Source organism: Ctenopharyngodon idella, chromosome 16, assembly GCF_019924925.1.
Source record: "Ctenopharyngodon idella isolate HZGC_01 chromosome 16, HZGC01, whole genome shotgun sequence".
In the NCBI taxonomy this organism is placed as follows: domain Eukaryota; kingdom Metazoa; phylum Chordata; class Actinopteri; order Cypriniformes; family Xenocyprididae; genus Ctenopharyngodon; species Ctenopharyngodon idella.
In genome coordinates, this window is record NC_067235.1 from 22246977 (window position 1) to 22265093 (window position 18117).

Sequence of the window (18117 nt, forward strand, 5' to 3'; positions counted from 1 at the left end):
CAAAGATATTTTGAATGCCTTAGTATTTGCACTTTTCAACCTGAGTCAACCTGAGAATGTTTCCTTAGTTTTCTCTTTATGTTGACTTTCCTTTGCTCTGTTCTCTCTTTTTTGTTTGTGGACTGTGTGCTTTTTTTTTTTTTTTTTTTTTTCACTTCTGCTCTTTATAAGAGGAGATTAGGCAATGGCTTTGCAGGGGGTCAAAACATGGAATGGGATTTCCTCTCCATTTCAATCAACTCCAGATGGATTTAAACAGTCATCCTCCCTGTTTTTACACTGTTTGATCAGAAAAGTTCTGTGAACTTGATGATAGGTTGTGTGGTGTCATTTCAGTGTAAGATTAACCTGTGGATTTGTACATTTTAGATCCCATTTGTCTCAAAGAAGATGGTAAAAAGTCCAGATACACTGTTTAAAACAAACCAAAAAGTATAAATCATACTGAAACAACCATCTAAACTGTTTTGTAATTCATTAAAGATCATGAAGCAACAATGTTTCTTTTTGATGAGAAACCGATCAGTGAGTGGATTTGTTGACATTTGTGTGCATTATGTCAGTATCTAATTCTCCAAAGTTCAAGTTTAAAAAGTTTCAAATCAAGAACTCCTTTAAAGGAAGTAATGAAACTGAAGTGTTGGTTGACAGCAAACAGGTGCCTCAAACTTCTCCTGCTCTCTTGTAAGCAGAGGCTCGAGTTGCTGGAGGAATAGAAGGTATTCGATTCAAGGAATATGGCAGGGCATTTTCCACAATTAGGCCCCACACTGCTGGTTCTGGAGTCGGTGTGCTCTGGCAAGAGTACAGAGCACTTCCATCTTGGAATGGACTCCTGGAATTAATAGCCTACTGTTGACATACCAGACAAGGAGGGGCCTTTTAACCTCTTAGTGGATTAAAATGTTATTTTTAAACTAGGAGATTCTCATAGACAGTCCTCATAGAAAATGGTCTCATCAACTTGCTCCCTATAAATGTCCCCTTTTCTGAGAAAGCAGCGATGCAGAACACCATGCTCTGTTTGTCAGTGTATCTTGACCCAGCACATTTGTGTTTTTAATACGTCGTTCAGATTCATTCTTCCATGAAAGAAAAAAAGTCTTTAATATCTGCATGCGAGTCAGATTGTGCCTAGACTGAATGTGTTTGTTTTGATCTGCTGATGCATTTATCAAACTGTTTCTTTGAAGCATAGAGAGCATGTGATTATCCAACCACAGATCAAGTCATAAAATTATAAAGAAATGTACAATTTAAAGTGTTAGCTCATCTATCATTGTCTCATCCCCAAGGCATTTTTAAACCTGCATGACTTTTATTTCTCTGCTGAACATAGTCTGTACAAAGAACGTCAATGGACCATATATATATATATATATATGCAAATATCCCTGCAAATATGTAAAGACTTTGATGAAACAGCTTATTGAATGCAATGTCTTAGTGATAATTCCCTGTTTCAATCTTACATAATAACATTTCTGATGATTCCGCTCTTGCACATGGTGTTAAATCGAGCTGTTAGTGACAGATCTGATTGAAGTGTTGAGTTGACAGGACGAGAGAACGTGCCATGTTTGCCATTGCAGAACTTGTGAAAATCACACAGGAATCATCAAAGGGATTCGCAGGCTACTGTGAATCTGAGATGATGCACGCTGAAGCATTATAGATCACCACCTGCTGGTGGTGACTGGAATCATTTTTCATCTGCTATTTTGTGTCTCTCTATGTGGGTGTTTCCTTTTCATAGGACATAGACATATAGTTATCCATAGCTATAATAGATATGAACTCATCCTTCTGTTTCTTTCCCTCAGGATTGGCCATTCGATGACGGTGCACCTCCTCCTACCAAGATTGTGGATGACTGGCTTAGTCTGTTGAAGAATAAGTTCTGTGAGGATCCAGGCTGCTGTGTGGCTGTGCACTGTGTGGCCGGACTGGGCCGGTGAGTGAAGGAGAACAGCATCACATCACTTCATCATGTTATCACAGACGTGTTCCTAAGTCCAAGGCTATAGCCACGTGTGTGGTATGTTAAAATTAAACACAACCAGATCTGTGCGCACACTGAATTGGTGCACTTTTTTTCCAAATTTTTTACTCTGATATTCCAGTGAGGAATTATTAAACAACTCGCACACACCTAACGGCTAAAATAATTGCCCATATTTATCTGTTACAATCACCTACGTAAATGTAAATGATTATTCTGATGGGAAATTAGCTGAAAATCGGCCTAGTAAGACACCCATTTTATTAAACCTTTCAAAATGCTGTTATAATAACAAAAACAAAAAACAAAAAAAAGAGCACAAGATGTCTAGAATTTTGTGAACAATTTTGGAATTTAGAAATTTTGGCTGTTCAAATTAATGTTCTTATTGTTAACTAAAATGAAAACGATTAACATTTTTGTTAATTGAAATAAATCTGAAATAAAATAAATATTACATGACAAACTTGAGTATTTAAAATGTTGCCATGGCAACTAACTGAATACAAATTTTAATTGAAGTACTAAAATTATTGAAACTGAAATAAAAATAAAGCTAAATAGAAATAATAAAACTAATAAAATGACAAAAGCACAAAATTGCTAAAACTAAAATTAAAATCCTACTGAAAACATAAAATCTAATTGAAAATATTAATCAATACTATAGTATATAAATGATACTAAAATAACATTGGTTCAAATGGAAATCTGCTGAACTTTCTACGGTATTCTCTAGGCACAGATTCAATTTAGTCCTAGTAATTTCCCAGCCTGCTGTTGTGACTGTTCAGAACTTGTAGACGTGCAAATGCTCATCTGAATTTGATGGGTCAGGCTTTATGTGGCTTGCTTCTCTCTCTTAAAAAAAATTCTCAAACATATCAACAGCCTTTCCCAGGATCTGTTGCTCTTTTTCCCTCAGAATGCAATCAAGAACTGTGTGTAATATCTCTGGCAGAGCTTTAAGCTGGCTTGTGTTAGTGTAGTGTTTGAGTTCTGCTGTTTACATTTGGTTTCTCAATGTTTTTTTTTTTTTTTTTTTTTTTTTTACCCCAAATACCCCTCAGCGACAGGCCTCTCATTCTTGGCCTGCGTCCTCTCCAGGTCAAACCCATTCTCTCTGCCTGACCGCTGTGTGCCAAAACCAACCATCCACACGGACACACAATATTAATCCAAGTTTATTATTCGAGCCACAAAGGTTGACGCCCGAAGACGAAACGGGAAGCGGATGATAAGCAGCTCTCTTAATTGCTCTTCTGTATCTCTTTTCAGTGGAGAATCCTGGTGTAGTGTCAGTTTTGCCCCTCTTATCTGGCCAGCTGTCAAAACACACAGACCTTAATTAAGTTGCGGGGCTCAAACTGTCGAGCCAGACGGTCAAATGCAGCGGTTCTGCAGGAGTGGTAGGCTAATGACAGTCCGGTTTACCCTGCCTGCCCTCCTCCCACTTTGACCCCTGACCGCTTCTGCCGACAAGTAAAGCACCAGTCTCTCTGACGTAGGTTGCAGCTCCTGTGGGAGCCCTCAGCAGTTTTTGACAGGGAGCCAATGTTTACTTTAGTAGGCCGAGTTTGTGTCATTACGCTTTGGAAAGGGGCACACTAAGCGGAGACTTCAAAGCTGTCAGGACCCTGAACACAAACGTCTTTGCCATATAATAGCTTTGTGTGATGAACAGACGGTAATGCAAATAGTAGAATAATGCATCTTACCCCTTACAAAAATGTAACATACTATAACTACAAACCTGTTCTTACATGCTTTAGGTGGTATCCTTGCGGAGAAGGGTTAAATGGTATACTTTTCCTGGAAGCCTATTGTTTCTGGAGGGCGCGCACACACACAAGCTGTTTGAGGAGGTGATGTTTCCTGGTATTAAACACTGTCTGTGTGTGTGTATATATGTTGCAGGGCTCCTGTGCTGGTGGCTCTGGCACTTATAGAGAGTGGGATGAAATATGAGGACGCCATTCAGTTCATCAGACAGTGAGTATAAATTACAGCTAACAAAACATCACTAACACCTTGCAGCAAAATAAAACACCACCCAGTCAATACAGTGAGCGATACAGTACAAGCACATCACAGTAAATGATGCAGCACTGATACATGACAGATATTGTGCAGCATTAATGCATTACAGCTAATTATACAGCACAAACAAATTATAGTACGTTATGCAGTCGAGAAATGCATACAATTTGCACTGACGCCACTATGATGTACCGCCTTAGCACACAGCACAGCACTAATGCATTACAGAAAACAATATAGCAATAACAGATTACTACTTAAAATAATAATTAATATTAATATTATATATGAATAAATTTATATAAAGTTGATATTAAACATGTTTTTGTGTTTAACATTAAGAAAACATTTTAAATTAAATAATATATATATATATATATATATATATATATATATATATATATATGTGTGTATATATATATATATATATATATATATATATATGTATATGTGTATATATATGTAGCTCTTAAAGGTGCAATAGGTGATTCTCTACAGAAGCATTTTTGTTGAATTTTCCTCATATCCTGATAGCAATCACTATGTTAAGCGGTCTAAATATATTTTTATAAATGTATATCGTCTGTGGAAGGTGTAGAACCATCAAATGTTTATCAAATCTTTATATTGGGTCTGAATGAAATAATACGATGTCCTACCTGCCTGTCAGCGTATGTTTTTACATACACTCGCGCACCCTGTTCGCGCAGATGTCATGCGTCATCAGCACGTTTCATGCTATGCAGAGTTTATACAAGACCTCAGTCACGGAGCACCGCAAACAAACGGGAGTTCCTACTGAATCAAAACAACGAGTTTATGCTGCGTTCACACCATAACTACCGTAATTAAGAGATGGCAACCCGTGACGTTTCTAACCGGACCTGTTCATGTCCTCATACTCGGAATGCGTTTCCATGTCGACACCGAAACGAATCTGCTGCAGTCAGGTACAAGCTCTCCAAGTTGTTTACGTTCATTATTATTGTAATGTTATGTGCTTTGAGACATGAGGTAGTTTAACGCCGTCTCTTGTGACGCTTTGCCGAGAGCAGCTGTGTGTGTGTGTGCGCGTTCATGTGTTTTGGAGGAGGCGTGGCTTTGGATGATGATTTGCAAGAAGGGTAGGCTCTTATGCTTTCAATGTTAGCAGGCTAACGTTAGCATTTCCCAGATCACCTACCGCACCTTTAATGACTTAGAATGGTGACTATGATGATAATTACTGTGATTAAAAATCACTGATTAAAAACACATTAATATAACTGATGGATATTTGTTGTTTTTTTTTCCTCACAGGAAGCGCCGGGGCGCCATCAACAGCAAGCAGCTGACGTACTTGGAGAAGTACCGCCCCAAACAGAGACTGCGTTTCAAAGACCCACACAACCACAAAAGCAAGTGCTGTATAATGTGATCTGGTCTCATCAGCCTGCCACTGAAGGAGCTCAAGTCACTCATGGACTAAACCGGACTTAAATTACCAATCTAGTGCATTTGAACTCTTGCTACTTTTGAGGAGGGGAATTCAACCCCCTTTTGGTGTTTATGTCAGACGCCTGCACACAGGGTCTTTACCAGCTCAGGGCTGTGAAAGGCGAGCCTCTTGAATTTTGTCTTTACACACTAAACCCCCATCCTCATTGTGTTCACAAATGAATTGTGAACACAAACACACGCCAATGCGTATCCGCACACACACTCACGCTACCAGCCATCACACTGTACCAGCAGCACACAATCCAAAGATGATCATGGCCTCCAGCCACCTGCTTCAACAAAATCACGGTTGTTATACCCACACTTTCGTATGAAACTGCTTGACTACCCTGTTCTTTCGCTCTCTGTCTCTCTTTTGTAATTTTGAAGTTTCAGAATGCATGTTTCTCTACATTTTTGGGGATGTGAGTGAGTGGTTTAACCTTGTTTTTACTCTACGTTGTATCATGAATCTACTCTGGGATTCGAGTTTTGCACCACTGGCTCTTTATTAATAGAACTGTGGGCATCTAGATGGATAACATAGCACACTATGGCATGACTTCCAGGTTTTTGGATGTTTTAGCTGCTTTCAGAACACTTTGAAACTCAGAAGAAAATCCAGCTAATCTAACACCCAGTTGTGCTGCAGAATTGCACCAGTGAACTGAGAGAAATCCATGTGTGAGCACACTTGTAGATCTGTAGATTTGTCTTAATTTAACACAGCAACCACAAGAGGGAGTCCTCACACTACATACTTCAAATGAAAGCTCTTTTGCATCATACATGTACAGCATTTTTGAACTTCAGTAGTTTTATTTATATTTTTTGTTGTTTGCGCTCAGTGCTCACACATGGCTGTTTCTCACAGACATAGTTGTACTGTGGACACTTTAGAATTACAGAATGAACTTTTCAGAGTGAGGCTTAAACTACTTTGTGTTGTTCATATAATGGGAAATGAAATGGAAACAGGATCTCTGCCTAACTAGTGGTCATATAGACACCAGCGAAGGAAAAAATGTAATGAATCTGTGTCAGGTACTGAAATGATCTCGCATGCATCATTAATCTGCTTCCCTTTTGGATATGAAATGCATAAGACTTGGATCTGGGATAATGTCACATTTCTCTGCCTTTAAAATCAAAAGCAAAAGCTAGTGAAGCAAATATTAAAGAAATATCTAATAAAAGAGGATAATTGCATCTTAATGACTACGAGAAGGATAAGCAAATGCCACGTTTTATGGATTAAGGTTATATTTTGGTTACATTTTCCATTTATATTTACTTAATCTTTCATGTTTAGCTACAGAAACAACTGCAGGAGAATAGACATGTTTTAAAGGAACAAGCCAAGAGCCGAACTAATACAGGAGATGAGTTGTTAATCAAGTTTGCATTTCTGGTTATGACGCTCAATAGTCCATCCCACAGTGGATCCCATTTTAAAAAGGGTGTGAATAAAGCAGCTCAATGTTGCTCATATATATAAGGGCTTCTCTTTCATACAGGCTGTCTAGTCACTTTTGTTAATTCCTGCTGAATGGAAAAATGTCTGCCTTTGCAAATCTGGAAGGGTTGTTGGCTCAATAATTCCAATAGTTCATCTTGGAATGTCTCTGAAAACTGATATAAGCAAATTTATATTCAAAGTAAACTTTTTTTAAGAATACGCTGCCACTTTTTGTGATAAAGGATGGGGCAGTTTAGTTAGGGCTGACTGAGACTCAAACTACACGCCATGTCTCAGGTTTATCCTAAACCTCATTCATCCATGGGAATGTCCACTTTGTGGCTTATTTCATGTTTTCATTCTCCATTTCTTTTAAGCAATTTGTTCACTCTTTTTTTCTTTTGAATAAAACAGCCAAGCTGAAGTCATTACCCTTGACATTGGATGATCTAGAGTCAGTTTTTAAAAATCATGGGCAATCAAATTATGATCTGATATGTATGAAGACATTACACTCTCACACCACAGTAAGAGGCTCATTGAGCCATTGGTTTCCTGATCATTTCTACAGTGGCCTATTTGACATTAATGTATTATTGATATTACAAGTTTTATTAAACATTAATCCATAATTAATGATCTATTGTTCCCTGTTCATATCTACAGTGGTTGAAATGATTGTATTATTGATAAGTTTTAATACCAAAACAGAAAAGTTAAGAATTTATGTAAATATTGCTTTTTTTATGAAATTGGATAAGATGTGAAATCTGAAATCTGGATTAATTAAAAATAAATAAAAACATATTGCTCAATACAGTACTTTAATGATATCTCATTGGATGTTATTCTGGTATTTCTCACAATTATGTACCTGTTGTTGAGTAGTTAGTTGATGTTGTACATTATATTTTATGTATATATTTTATTTATTCTATCAGAGAAGGATTAATGAGCAAAGAAGTTAAATAACTACTTATTATGAGGTATATTGTAATCCTAACAGCTGTTTATGGATTTTAATTATATCTGAGGGTAATTCTACACTCATTCTCGTTAAGAACATGCCTTTATTTGGTTCCATCTTGTTTGTTGTTAATGGCAACAGATTTCCCAGTGTCTCCAGATAAAAACTGACAAAGGACAGCACTCCTTTTTGTCTCCTCTGATAAAACTTATCTCTAGGAAGATTAAATGCTAACTTTTTAGCTATTTATCTACTTAGCAACTGGTCGGTTGTTCATGAAATTATGAAGTCTGATATATTTATTGTGCAATAATACAAATGAACAGGACAGATTGAATCGAAATGAATTGAAACATGTATACTGTATAAACAGCAGTAACACATTTGATAGTGGTTGCTCAAAATTAAGGTTGTTTAAACAAATATGAAGAATATTAAAATTGTAGAAAATATATGCATTTTAATATCTTAAAATGCCATACACACCTAAACAAACTGCTAAATTTAGAAAACTTCAGACTTTGAAACAAAAAACAGGGTGGATAAATGCAGAAATACTTTCTGTAAATATACCAACATAGCCTGCAAAAATCAAATAATTAATAAGAAGAAAGAAAGAAATATTTAAATTACATTAATAGGCGTTATATGTACACAGATACACGTTTACACACGTATACAGAATGTACTGAATGAAACCGGTCTGTCTGCGCGTTTTATTTTTTAGCCGTGACTCAAACCCTAATGAGCTGCCTAGGTAGACAGCATCTTGAGACATCACATGCGCTTTCAACACGTTCTTCTCGAGCAGCTTTCTGGGTATTGGGACGCAGCCTTTCTCCAGTGCAGTATCCGCCATATTGTCTATCAGGAGACGCCGAGAGGTAATGCAGTGTGCTTTTACGACCTACTGATATTTGTATTCCTACGTTAACTGACATATTTCACATTTACCTCAAATAAGGATTCGCGCGTAAGGCACTACACTACACTACTAATACATGCTTGTGTGAATATATCTCTTGTTATTTGCAGGCGACACAGTTAGCGCGTGCCAGTGCTACTCGCTAAGCACTAAAACCCGCCGCATTCTTTATAAAAACCGACATAAACTGGCCGGTTTAATTCCATGTCCAATTAAACAGAAATATCAGCTTCGTGTATGTTTTATCATTCTTACGAATATGAATTGGTATGTATTTTCTTGAATGCGCTTGTTTAATCTTTTGTACGAATGGCGTTAGCTTTGATGTGGCGTGTTGCGCCACGTTCAGCTAGCAGCTTTTGTGCGATAGAACATTGTGATATTTGTCCCTGGGTTCATATATTGGGTGACCTATGCTTTTATAATTTGTTTTAAGTTGAAATGAACAGTTTGGAGTGTGAATGAGTGAAATGTGTCGTAAAATGATTTAGAAATGACTTAGGCGTGGCAAACGCTATGCTAGTTAGCGGTTAGCTGGCTAACTAACAGCTGTTTTGGGAAGCTGATAATACGATTCTAAGAAATCCTGTAATTGTATTGCTTATATGACCTGTTTGTAATTAATTAATAATGTGGATTATATGTAAATAAAGTTGGGAATGCAGAAAAGCTGTCCAGTGAGCTCGACTGGTTTCTTCGGCTGTGTCATCAGGCCTGTGGCTCCTCAAAACAAGATATTGATTTAAGGAAAAATTTACTAGTATTCCTCTTTAAAATAGAAGCTATAGTGCTTAAATATAATATCTAGTTAGGCTTTTATGTATTCCATGTGTTTACTTTCCCATCCCTACTTTAATTAAGCTAACTCATATAGTTCTAATAATTAGTAATTCACTCAGGAAGATCACAAACAGCGATTTGTTGGTCTAATGACTATATGGCAGTACAGTAACCTGGTTTCTTATTAATGGACGTTGGTCCGTAAATCAGTACTTTGATACCCAGGCTGATGTTGCAGAGCGATGTCCGTAAAGTTTACAACATCCTTGTGTTTTCCAGCATCTGGAGGGCCATGAGGAATGACTTTTAGGATTGCTGTGTCTCCTGAATAATCTCCTGGATGTCCTCTTTCATTCGAATTACAATCAGGTGGGTTGTTGTGTGGCAGTGCTTGAACGTAATGAATTCAAATTAAAGTGGTTTACTTTAATTTGACTTTTATTTTATCAGTTGTCTTAACAGGCTTATTTAATGTATTTTGTAGCCTATGCTCCACCATAAAGTCATCACATCTGCCTTCATCAGCTTCACCTGTCATTTGCTGCTTGGAGGAACCCTCCAAGGTAATAATCAACCTATATAAGTATGCTTTATAATAAACTTAATGAAATTAATCTAGATCAAGGGTTTTCAATCTTTTAGATGCCATGGACCTCCAAATATAATCATCATCATGCGATGGGCCCCATCCTAAAATTTAAAGGCGACTGTTTGGTTTCTTGTATAAAGAGCCAAAAAAAGTCATATTAATGTCAATTTTACTTGGAAAATATTTAATTTGTTTAATTTACATTATTATATTTGTCTACTGATTATAGTACTGTACTGTTAGGTGTATTTATTTATTCTTTTTACTTATTTTAATCATGTTATTTTTATTTATTCACCTGTTTATTTAATTTATTTTGAACTTTAATGTACCGCTTTTCTCTAAACTTTTGCCTTGCGGCTCTGGATCCATTTGAAAACCCCTGGTCTATATCAGGCAATTCAGAGCTTTTATTTACTGTGCTATTCAAAGCTGTTTGATTTGATAAACGTCTTCCTGATCCTCCTGTAAACTCCTCCTGTGTTATATTCTGTTGTCTTTCCAGGTGTTTCAGGGAATACCGTGTGTAGAATATGTCTGGCCCTGTCCCAAGTCGCTCTCGAGTTTACCCTGATGTAAACACACAGCGACCCAGAGAGTACTGGGACTATGAATCCCATGTGGTGGACTGGGGGTGTGTTCTCTTGAATTTTTAGTACTTGAAAATTATATGCATTATAAATAGCCAATTTCGACATTTAATTGTTATATTTTATTATTATTATTTTGCTTTTTCTGAGCCTTGGATCGAATATGCTGCTTTATTACTTATTGTGTGGCATGCATGGTATGTTTGACGCTTTCAGCGTGTTAAACTCACGTTGTATGTACACTGTTGTATGTTTGTATTCTGCAGAAATCAGGATGACTATCAGTTAGTGCGAAAGCTTGGCCGGGGAAAATACAGTGAAGTGTTTGAAGCCATAAACATCACTAACAATGAGAAAGTAGTCGTCAAAATACTCAAGGTATCATCTGATGTTTGCATTCACACTGTAGAGAAGATTTGACAGGAGATAAGTCAGTTTATGTTTAAAGTCTATTTTATTTTTTTTTTCTTGTATGTTTAGCCAGTGAAAAAGAAGAAAATTAAACGAGAAATAAAAATTCTGGAAAACTTGAGAGGAGGCCCCAACATCATAACGCTTTTAGACATCGTAAAGGATCCTGTGGTGAGTTTATTGAAATATTTGGGAGTTTACCTGTCGTTGTCTTCCTAACTTTTTACTTAACACTTGCAAGTATTTTCTTGGAAAGTTAATAAATTTAAATTTATGGATTTAAAAGTAGATATGCAAGTTTGTTTGTATGCCCTTGGGTTTAAAACAAATTCTGCTTTTTCCATCCACAGTCCCGCACACCAGCTTTGGTTTTTGAGCATGTTAACAACACAGACTTCAAGGTAAGATGTTTTTGTTTGTTGGCCCTCCTTAGAGAATTTATTTGCATTTAATTTGAAGTTGTAGTAAACTGTTTCTCTTTCTTAACAGCAACTGTATCAAACATTATCAGACTATGACATTCGCTTCTACATGTATGAAATTCTTAAGGTGAGATGATCACACTGATCCTCCTGTACAAAGACACACATTGACCTTACCATTATTAAATGCAATTTCAAAAGTGGGTTGCAAGAACAATATCATGGAACATTACCAGCAATATCTGTCTCTCTAGCTTATTTGTAATGGCAAAACAGTTTGAGTTATGCTCATTTTATTAGTAAGAGAGTTCTGTTGCTGTAGAAACTTTACACAGAGCTCAACTGCTTTTCACTCTGCACTGATGTTGGATCTAATTCTTATCTTCTCTCTTTTATACCCAGGCTCTTGACTACTGCCACAGTATGGGAATAATGCACAGAGACGTTAAGCCACACAATGTCATGATTGACCATGAGCACAGAAAGGTATCACCCAAATTATGAATATACCCAACATTATGAGCATTACTTGTTTGTTTTATTTTATATATATATATATATATATATATATATATATATATATATATATATATATATATATATATATATATAAAATAATATAAATATATATATATATATATATATATATATAAAATAATATAAATATATAAAATCTATACGTATACCTACACACCACCATTCAAAAGTTTGGGGTCAGTAAGCTTTTTTTTTTTATGTGTTTGAAAGTCCCTTATTCTCATCAAGGCTGCATTTAATTGATTAGATGTAGTAATTATTACAATTTAAAAGAACTGTTTTCTATTTTAATATATTTTAAAATGTAACTTAATTATGTGATGGCAAAGCTGAATTTTCAGCAGCCATTACTCCAGTCTTAAGTTACATGATCCTTTAGTAATCATTCTAATATTATGATTTGCTGCTTAAGAAACATTTCTTTTTATTATCAATGTTGAAAATATTTGTGCTCCTAAATGTTTTGTGGAAACTGTGGTGCTTTCACAATACTTTAATGAATAGAAAGTTAAAAAGATCAGCATATCAATTTTGTAGTGTTTTTTGTAACAGTGTAAAAGTTTTTACTGTCACTTTTGAACAATTTAATGTGTCCTTGCTAAAAAAGTATTAATTTCTTAAAAAAAAAAAAAATCTTACTGATGCCAAAACTTTTAAATGTTAAAGGGTTAGTTCACCCCAAAATGAGAGTTTTACTAACCCTAATGTCGTTCCAAACCCATTTTGTTCACCTTCAGAACACAAATGAAGATCTTTTAAATGAAATCTGAAAAATTTCTGTCCCTCCATTGACCGTCTAAGCAACTACCACTTTAATGCTGCAAAGTTCATTAAAGAGATTGTAAAACTAATCCATACGAATTAGGGATGCTCATAATTAACTGGTTAACCGACAGTAAGAATTTTGACCGGTTAATACTATCGGTTAAAGAGTTTAAAAAGAAAAATTTAAAGTTATTTTCAAGATATTTTGAAAGTGCTTTTGCTGCATGTTTAAAAATACACTACACATAAAGTTGAGTTTTTGAGAGAAAATAAAAAGACATAAATTGCGTACAGTCGCATTTTATTATTACATGAATGTAAAATACCGGTAGGTCTAAATAAAGAGAAATGTTTACAAACATTATAAACACTATAAACATAGCTATAGGCTATTTTAGTTCCCCTCACTCCACAACAAATCCTTTAAATTTAATATTATTCAGAACAGAACAAAAATGAAAAATAAAATATAAACATCAAGCCAAAACAAATTAATTTAAAGCAAAACAGAAACCGACGTTGGCCTCACATAACCTACCTCTCTCATTCGGCACAAATACAAATGTTTCGATAATCGCGATGTATTCGGATGCCTAAACTATTATTTATGTAAACTAGGCTTTGTACTTAATTCATGTTCCAGTATCAACATAAAAAAACTTAAAATACTGCATCATTTATGGTCAGACTGATAAGAGTAAGGCGTCATTTGGAACTGTAAAGGGTTTACTTTTATGTACACTCAAAATAAAAACAAAACTTTGTGCTTTTGTAAAATAAAGAAAACAAACAGGATACACTTTCTGCTGTCTCAGTTTCCCTTCCGTGAACTTGTTTGTGGAGCAAGTCACAAAAATGAACCAAAACTCAGCATATACTACTAGTTGCACAGTTTTCTTTTCATTTTGTTAATCTGTTAATTTAAGTGAAATATATTTCGTGTATTTATTCTTTTTTTATATATATGATTTTATTCTGTTTTTCTTCGTTCACAGAAGCGCTGCAGGTGCGTGATGTGACGATGAATCCTCATGCTCTTCTGTTGTTTATGCTGTTATTTATGCATGTAAAACTAAACCCCTGGAAATTTTATTTTTAATGGGTCACAGACACATCCATTGTAATTTAATTTAATTCAATTCTAATTTAATATAATCTTGTTGGTTAGCAGTTAATGATCGTTTAACGAGCTTCGGTTGTCGGTTAGGAGTAAAAACCCTGAAATGAACATCCTTAATATGAATTAAGCGGTTTAGTCCAAATATTCTGAAGAGATGTGTTTGAATTCAGGCTTTTATTCACATATAAACATTCACTGATCATTTGCTGATCAATGTTTATATGTTAACAAAAGCCTAAATACAATCTGTTCATCAAAAAAAGTGATTGAGTCTCTTCAGAAAGTTTTTTTTTTTTTTTTTTGTTGAGTAAAACGCTCTATTCATGTGGGTTAGTCTTATCTCTTTATGAACTTTTTGAAGCGACAAAGTGGTAGTTGCGTGGACTGTCAATGGAGGGCAGAAATCTCTCAGATTTCATTTGATATCTTCATTGGTGTTTTGAAGATGAAAAAAATTCTTATAGGTTTGGAACGACATGAGGGTGAGTAATTGATGACAATTTTAATGTATATAGATTGAATCCAATTTTTCATTGTTTGTTTGAATATGAATTTTCCCTTTAAAGCTTCGTCTGATTGATTGGGGATTGGCTGAGTTTTACCACCCAAACCAGGAGTACAATGTACGCGTGGCTTCCCGATATTTTAAAGGCCCTGAACTACTTGTGGACTATCAGGTTAGTCTCTTTAAGATGGAATGTGAATTTTCAAGGTTATTAACAATCAATTAATCGGTACACACAATGACACAGACTATTACATATCTTGGTTTTGGAGCAACATAGAATGCATGTGTGCTAAACGGATGTTGCGGCATGGTTTCTCTGCATCTTGCATGCCATGGTGTCCATTAACAGACACTGTTGCCGCACAGATTGTAATTTTTTACATTAATATACGATCAGGATTTTTGGTAGTGCACATAATCTATACTTACAATGAATCTCTCCAGGCTCATGATGTTGAGCCTGCATTGCTATTGTCACGCAAGCTAAGAGTGTGCGTTTGTGTAGCGGACATGAAATGCATACAGCTCGCAGGCTCCTGCGTTCACTCTTGCATTGGATGATTTTGTACCCTTTTTTTGCCATCTGCTTGCATGATAACTGAACACATTTGTATTCAAATTTATTAAGGCAGAATTGAATAATGAGTAATGATTAATCCATTTAGTGATTAATCATTGCCATGCCTGTTTTCACATTTAATGACAATTCCAGTTGATATGTTTAGGTTAGTCAAATAAATGTTATGGTCTCTCTCCAGATGTATGACTACAGTCTGGATATGTGGAGTCTTGGATGCATGCTGGCCAGTATGATCTTCAGGAAGGAACCGTTTTTCCATGGACATGACAACTATGACCAGGTTCACAATTTAATTGATTTTGATTTTGATTTTAGCCTGAACAAACTTGTTTATTCAAAACAAATAGCAGTGATGTCTAGTTATTAACAGAAATAAGGGAGGAGAAATAAATAAAAATTAACTATTTTTATTATGCTGGTTCATGTTTGTTGTTCATTTTATTGTGATCTTTAATGTGATCCTGTTTTTCTATCTAGTTGGTTCGGATTGCAAAGGTTCTGGGTACAGAGGACCTGTATGATTACATTGACAAATATAACATTGAGCTGGACCCACGCTTCAATGACATTTTGGGCAGGTATGAATTTAATACACTCTTGATCAGCATAGACAGACTTTTTATGAGGTTGATTTAAAACAAGTATTGTCTTTTAAAGTACCCCCATAGTTCTTTAATTTTTAGTTATTGAACTGAAGTGTTTGTGTGTGTAGAGTCATGTTTATACCACTTTTAACATTACTTACACAGACACTCCCGGAAGAGATGGGAACGGTTTGTGCACAGTGAGAATCAGCACCTGGTCAGTACCGAAGCTCTGGATTTTCTGGACAAGCTGCTACGTTATGACCACCAGGCCCGACTGACGGCCCGCGAGGCCATGGACCACCCTTACTTCTGTGAGTTCCCAGAGATTAGGACTTTTTACATAGTTGAATAAATCAATTTATTACAAACATCCAAATGCTCCCATTACATTGAGTATATAGTAAATAATAGAATCTGCAATTTTCAAAGCTATTTGAACAGGAATAAATGGTGGCATTTTCTGTTTATTGATGAATGTTTATGCCTCATGGTAATTTCATTTGGGGCTTGAAACTGGTTGCAGAGCTTAACAATAAGGATATTAATCAGCTGTGTTTAATACAGGCTCTTCGCATTTTACTTGCCTTGGACCAATTGTTTTTTTTAGTATTTTTATGCATTTTTTTTTTTTTTTTGTTGATAAAGCTACATTGCAACACAATTATAAATTCATAAACACCTTGATTAACCGTGGCATGTAGTGCAGTTAGATTACTCCTTTGTCATTTAAGTTTGACAATTTCATGTCACTTTGTATTTACATTTCTCCTTTTGCCCTTTACTTTTCTTGTGAATTATCCTGGTCAATGCCAAAAAATGTAACAAAATAAGATTAAAAAACATGTAAATAATCAACTAAAATAAAAGATTTTATAACTACAAAAGACAGTAGGGCAAGTAACAAAACAAATGGTCTAACTCCAGACCATCCTTATTGTTGAGCCCTGGGTTAGTACAATTTTGTTACAGATGGTTTTTGGTTTGAGTGAAGTTGCCAGAGCATGTTTAGATTAGATTTCCATGGAACTGTTTAAATGGCTTCAGATGGACTTAATGTACATGATTATGGACACTTCAAGTAATTATCTCAAGATGACAAATTTTGTATGCTTCTTTGTGTGTAGACCCCATAGTTAAAGACCAGGGCAGAGGAGCACCGGCTGCAGGAATGGCTGCTAGTTCCACACCGGTCAGCTCTTCTAGCTTGATGGCAGGTAAACCGTTTATCCTTCTCCTCAGTTCTTCCTCTGTTTGGGATGGTTCACCCAAAAATGAATGGAAATTAAATTGTCATCTATCAAATTGTGATTTATATCGTCATCTCCCTCATGTTATTTCAAACCTGTATGACAAAAGATGTTTTGAAGAATATTTTGGACTTTTTCCATACAATGAAAGTCAGTGGTGTCCAAAACAACATTGGATCCCACTGACTTTAATTGTATGGACCAAAATATATATTTTTCAAAATTTCTTATTTTGTGTTCCACAGAAGACAGTCATTTGGAATGACATGAGGGTGATTAAATGACTCTTCATTTTTGGGTGAAACTCTCAAATTGTTTGATTAATAAGCATTTGACCAGAATGTTACTAATAGACATATTCAGGCTCCAACTGTGTGCGGGAAAATTAAAACACAAGGCTAAACTTGTTGGTGGCTTTCATGCTGCAGGCATCACCTCTATGACTCCGAGCACACAGCCCAACATCGCCAACATCAGCGCTGGCTCACCCGTCATCCCTGCCCCAAACACAATGGCCACACAAGTGCCCACTGCCGCTGGAGCCCAGCCCTGAACACCAACTGCCCAACCTCCCCCCCTCCCCCTCTTTCTCACATCTCTCTATCCATCTCTCTCTCTCCGTGGGCCTGCTTGGAATTGTGAATCGGTGTGGGGGGACATTGATTTCATTTGTGGTTATTTTTATTATGTTGCAAATAACACAGAACTAATGTTAAGTTACCATTTTATTTTGTTGTTCTTCTCAGTTGTTGTTTAGGGGTTTTTGAACTCAAAGAAACTCATGTTTTTGCACCTGTCTGTGTGAGTTAGAAAAGCAAACGGGTGTGAACTTTCACTCGCCGTTACTGTTTAGAAACACACGTGAATGTCCACCTAAAGAAGGATAATAAAATTAATTTTATATGTCCCTCTAGTGTTCTTGTGCTCAAACCATTTCACTGACTTAATTTTAACTTTTTTTTTTTTTTTTTTTCTTTTTTTTTGGGTGGCAGGGATTTAAAAAATATATTTTTGTCCCTGTTTTTACAATAATCTTGATCACATTTCACAATCTGGTGTCATAAATATTGAACTTCTGAGTAAAGATTCAGATCCCCTTTGCTTGATTT

At 35.7% G+C, this 18117-nt stretch overlaps 2 protein-coding genes across 5 annotated transcripts in view; both read left to right on the plus strand.

Annotated features, from left to right (window-relative positions):
• ptp4a3b (protein tyrosine phosphatase 4A3b) overlaps positions 1-7802 on the plus strand; it is a 29172-nt gene extending 21370 nt beyond the window's left edge. For both annotated transcript variants that reach the window (XM_051864555.1, XM_051864554.1), the window contains exons 4-6: positions 1824-1954; positions 3920-3994; positions 5342-7802. In XM_051864555.1, coding sequence (XP_051720515.1) covers positions 1824-1954; positions 3920-3994; positions 5342-5459 — 324 coding nt within the window. In that variant the 3' untranslated portion in view covers positions 5460-7802. The remainder of the gene's footprint in view (positions 1-1823; positions 1955-3919; positions 3995-5341) is intronic.
• An 872-nt stretch (positions 7803-8674) lies between these two features.
• On the plus strand, positions 8675-17915 carry csnk2a1 (casein kinase 2, alpha 1 polypeptide). 3 transcript variants are annotated; one of them, XM_051864550.1, is made up of 15 exons: positions 8675-8831; positions 9932-10021; positions 10137-10215; positions 10747-10875; positions 11098-11209; positions 11312-11413; positions 11593-11643; positions 11732-11791; positions 12067-12150; positions 14653-14763; positions 15353-15454; positions 15652-15752; positions 15924-16072; positions 16886-16975; positions 17437-17915. In XM_051864550.1, exons 4-15 carry the CDS (start codon positions 10775-10777, stop codon positions 17559-17561), a joined length of 1188 nt encoding a protein of 395 aa, XP_051720510.1. In that variant the 5' UTR covers positions 8675-8831; positions 9932-10021; positions 10137-10215; positions 10747-10774; the 3' UTR covers positions 17562-17915. The 3 variants fall into 3 exon arrangements, with proteins under 3 accessions (XP_051720510.1, XP_051720511.1, XP_051720512.1); XM_051864551.1 differs by having other exon boundaries at positions 8820-8920; XM_051864552.1 differs by lacking the exon at positions 8675-8831 and adding an exon at positions 9001-9139.
• Positions 17916-18117: the final 202 nt, after the last annotated feature.

Excerpts from the sequence above, each read along its gene's own strand:
- csnk2a1 (XM_051864550.1), top strand. The coding sequence starts at position 10,775 with ATGTCTGGCCCTGTCCCAAGTCGCTCTCGAGTTTACCCTGATGTAAAC. Across the intron at positions 11,210-11,311 it reads TAGTCGTCAAAATACTCAAG|CCAGTGAAAAAGAAGAAAAT; the intron begins GTATCATCTGAT and ends TTGTATGTTTAG. Across the intron at positions 14,764-15,352 it reads AACTACTTGTGGACTATCAG|ATGTATGACTACAGTCTGGA; the intron begins GTTAGTCTCTTT and ends GTCTCTCTCCAG.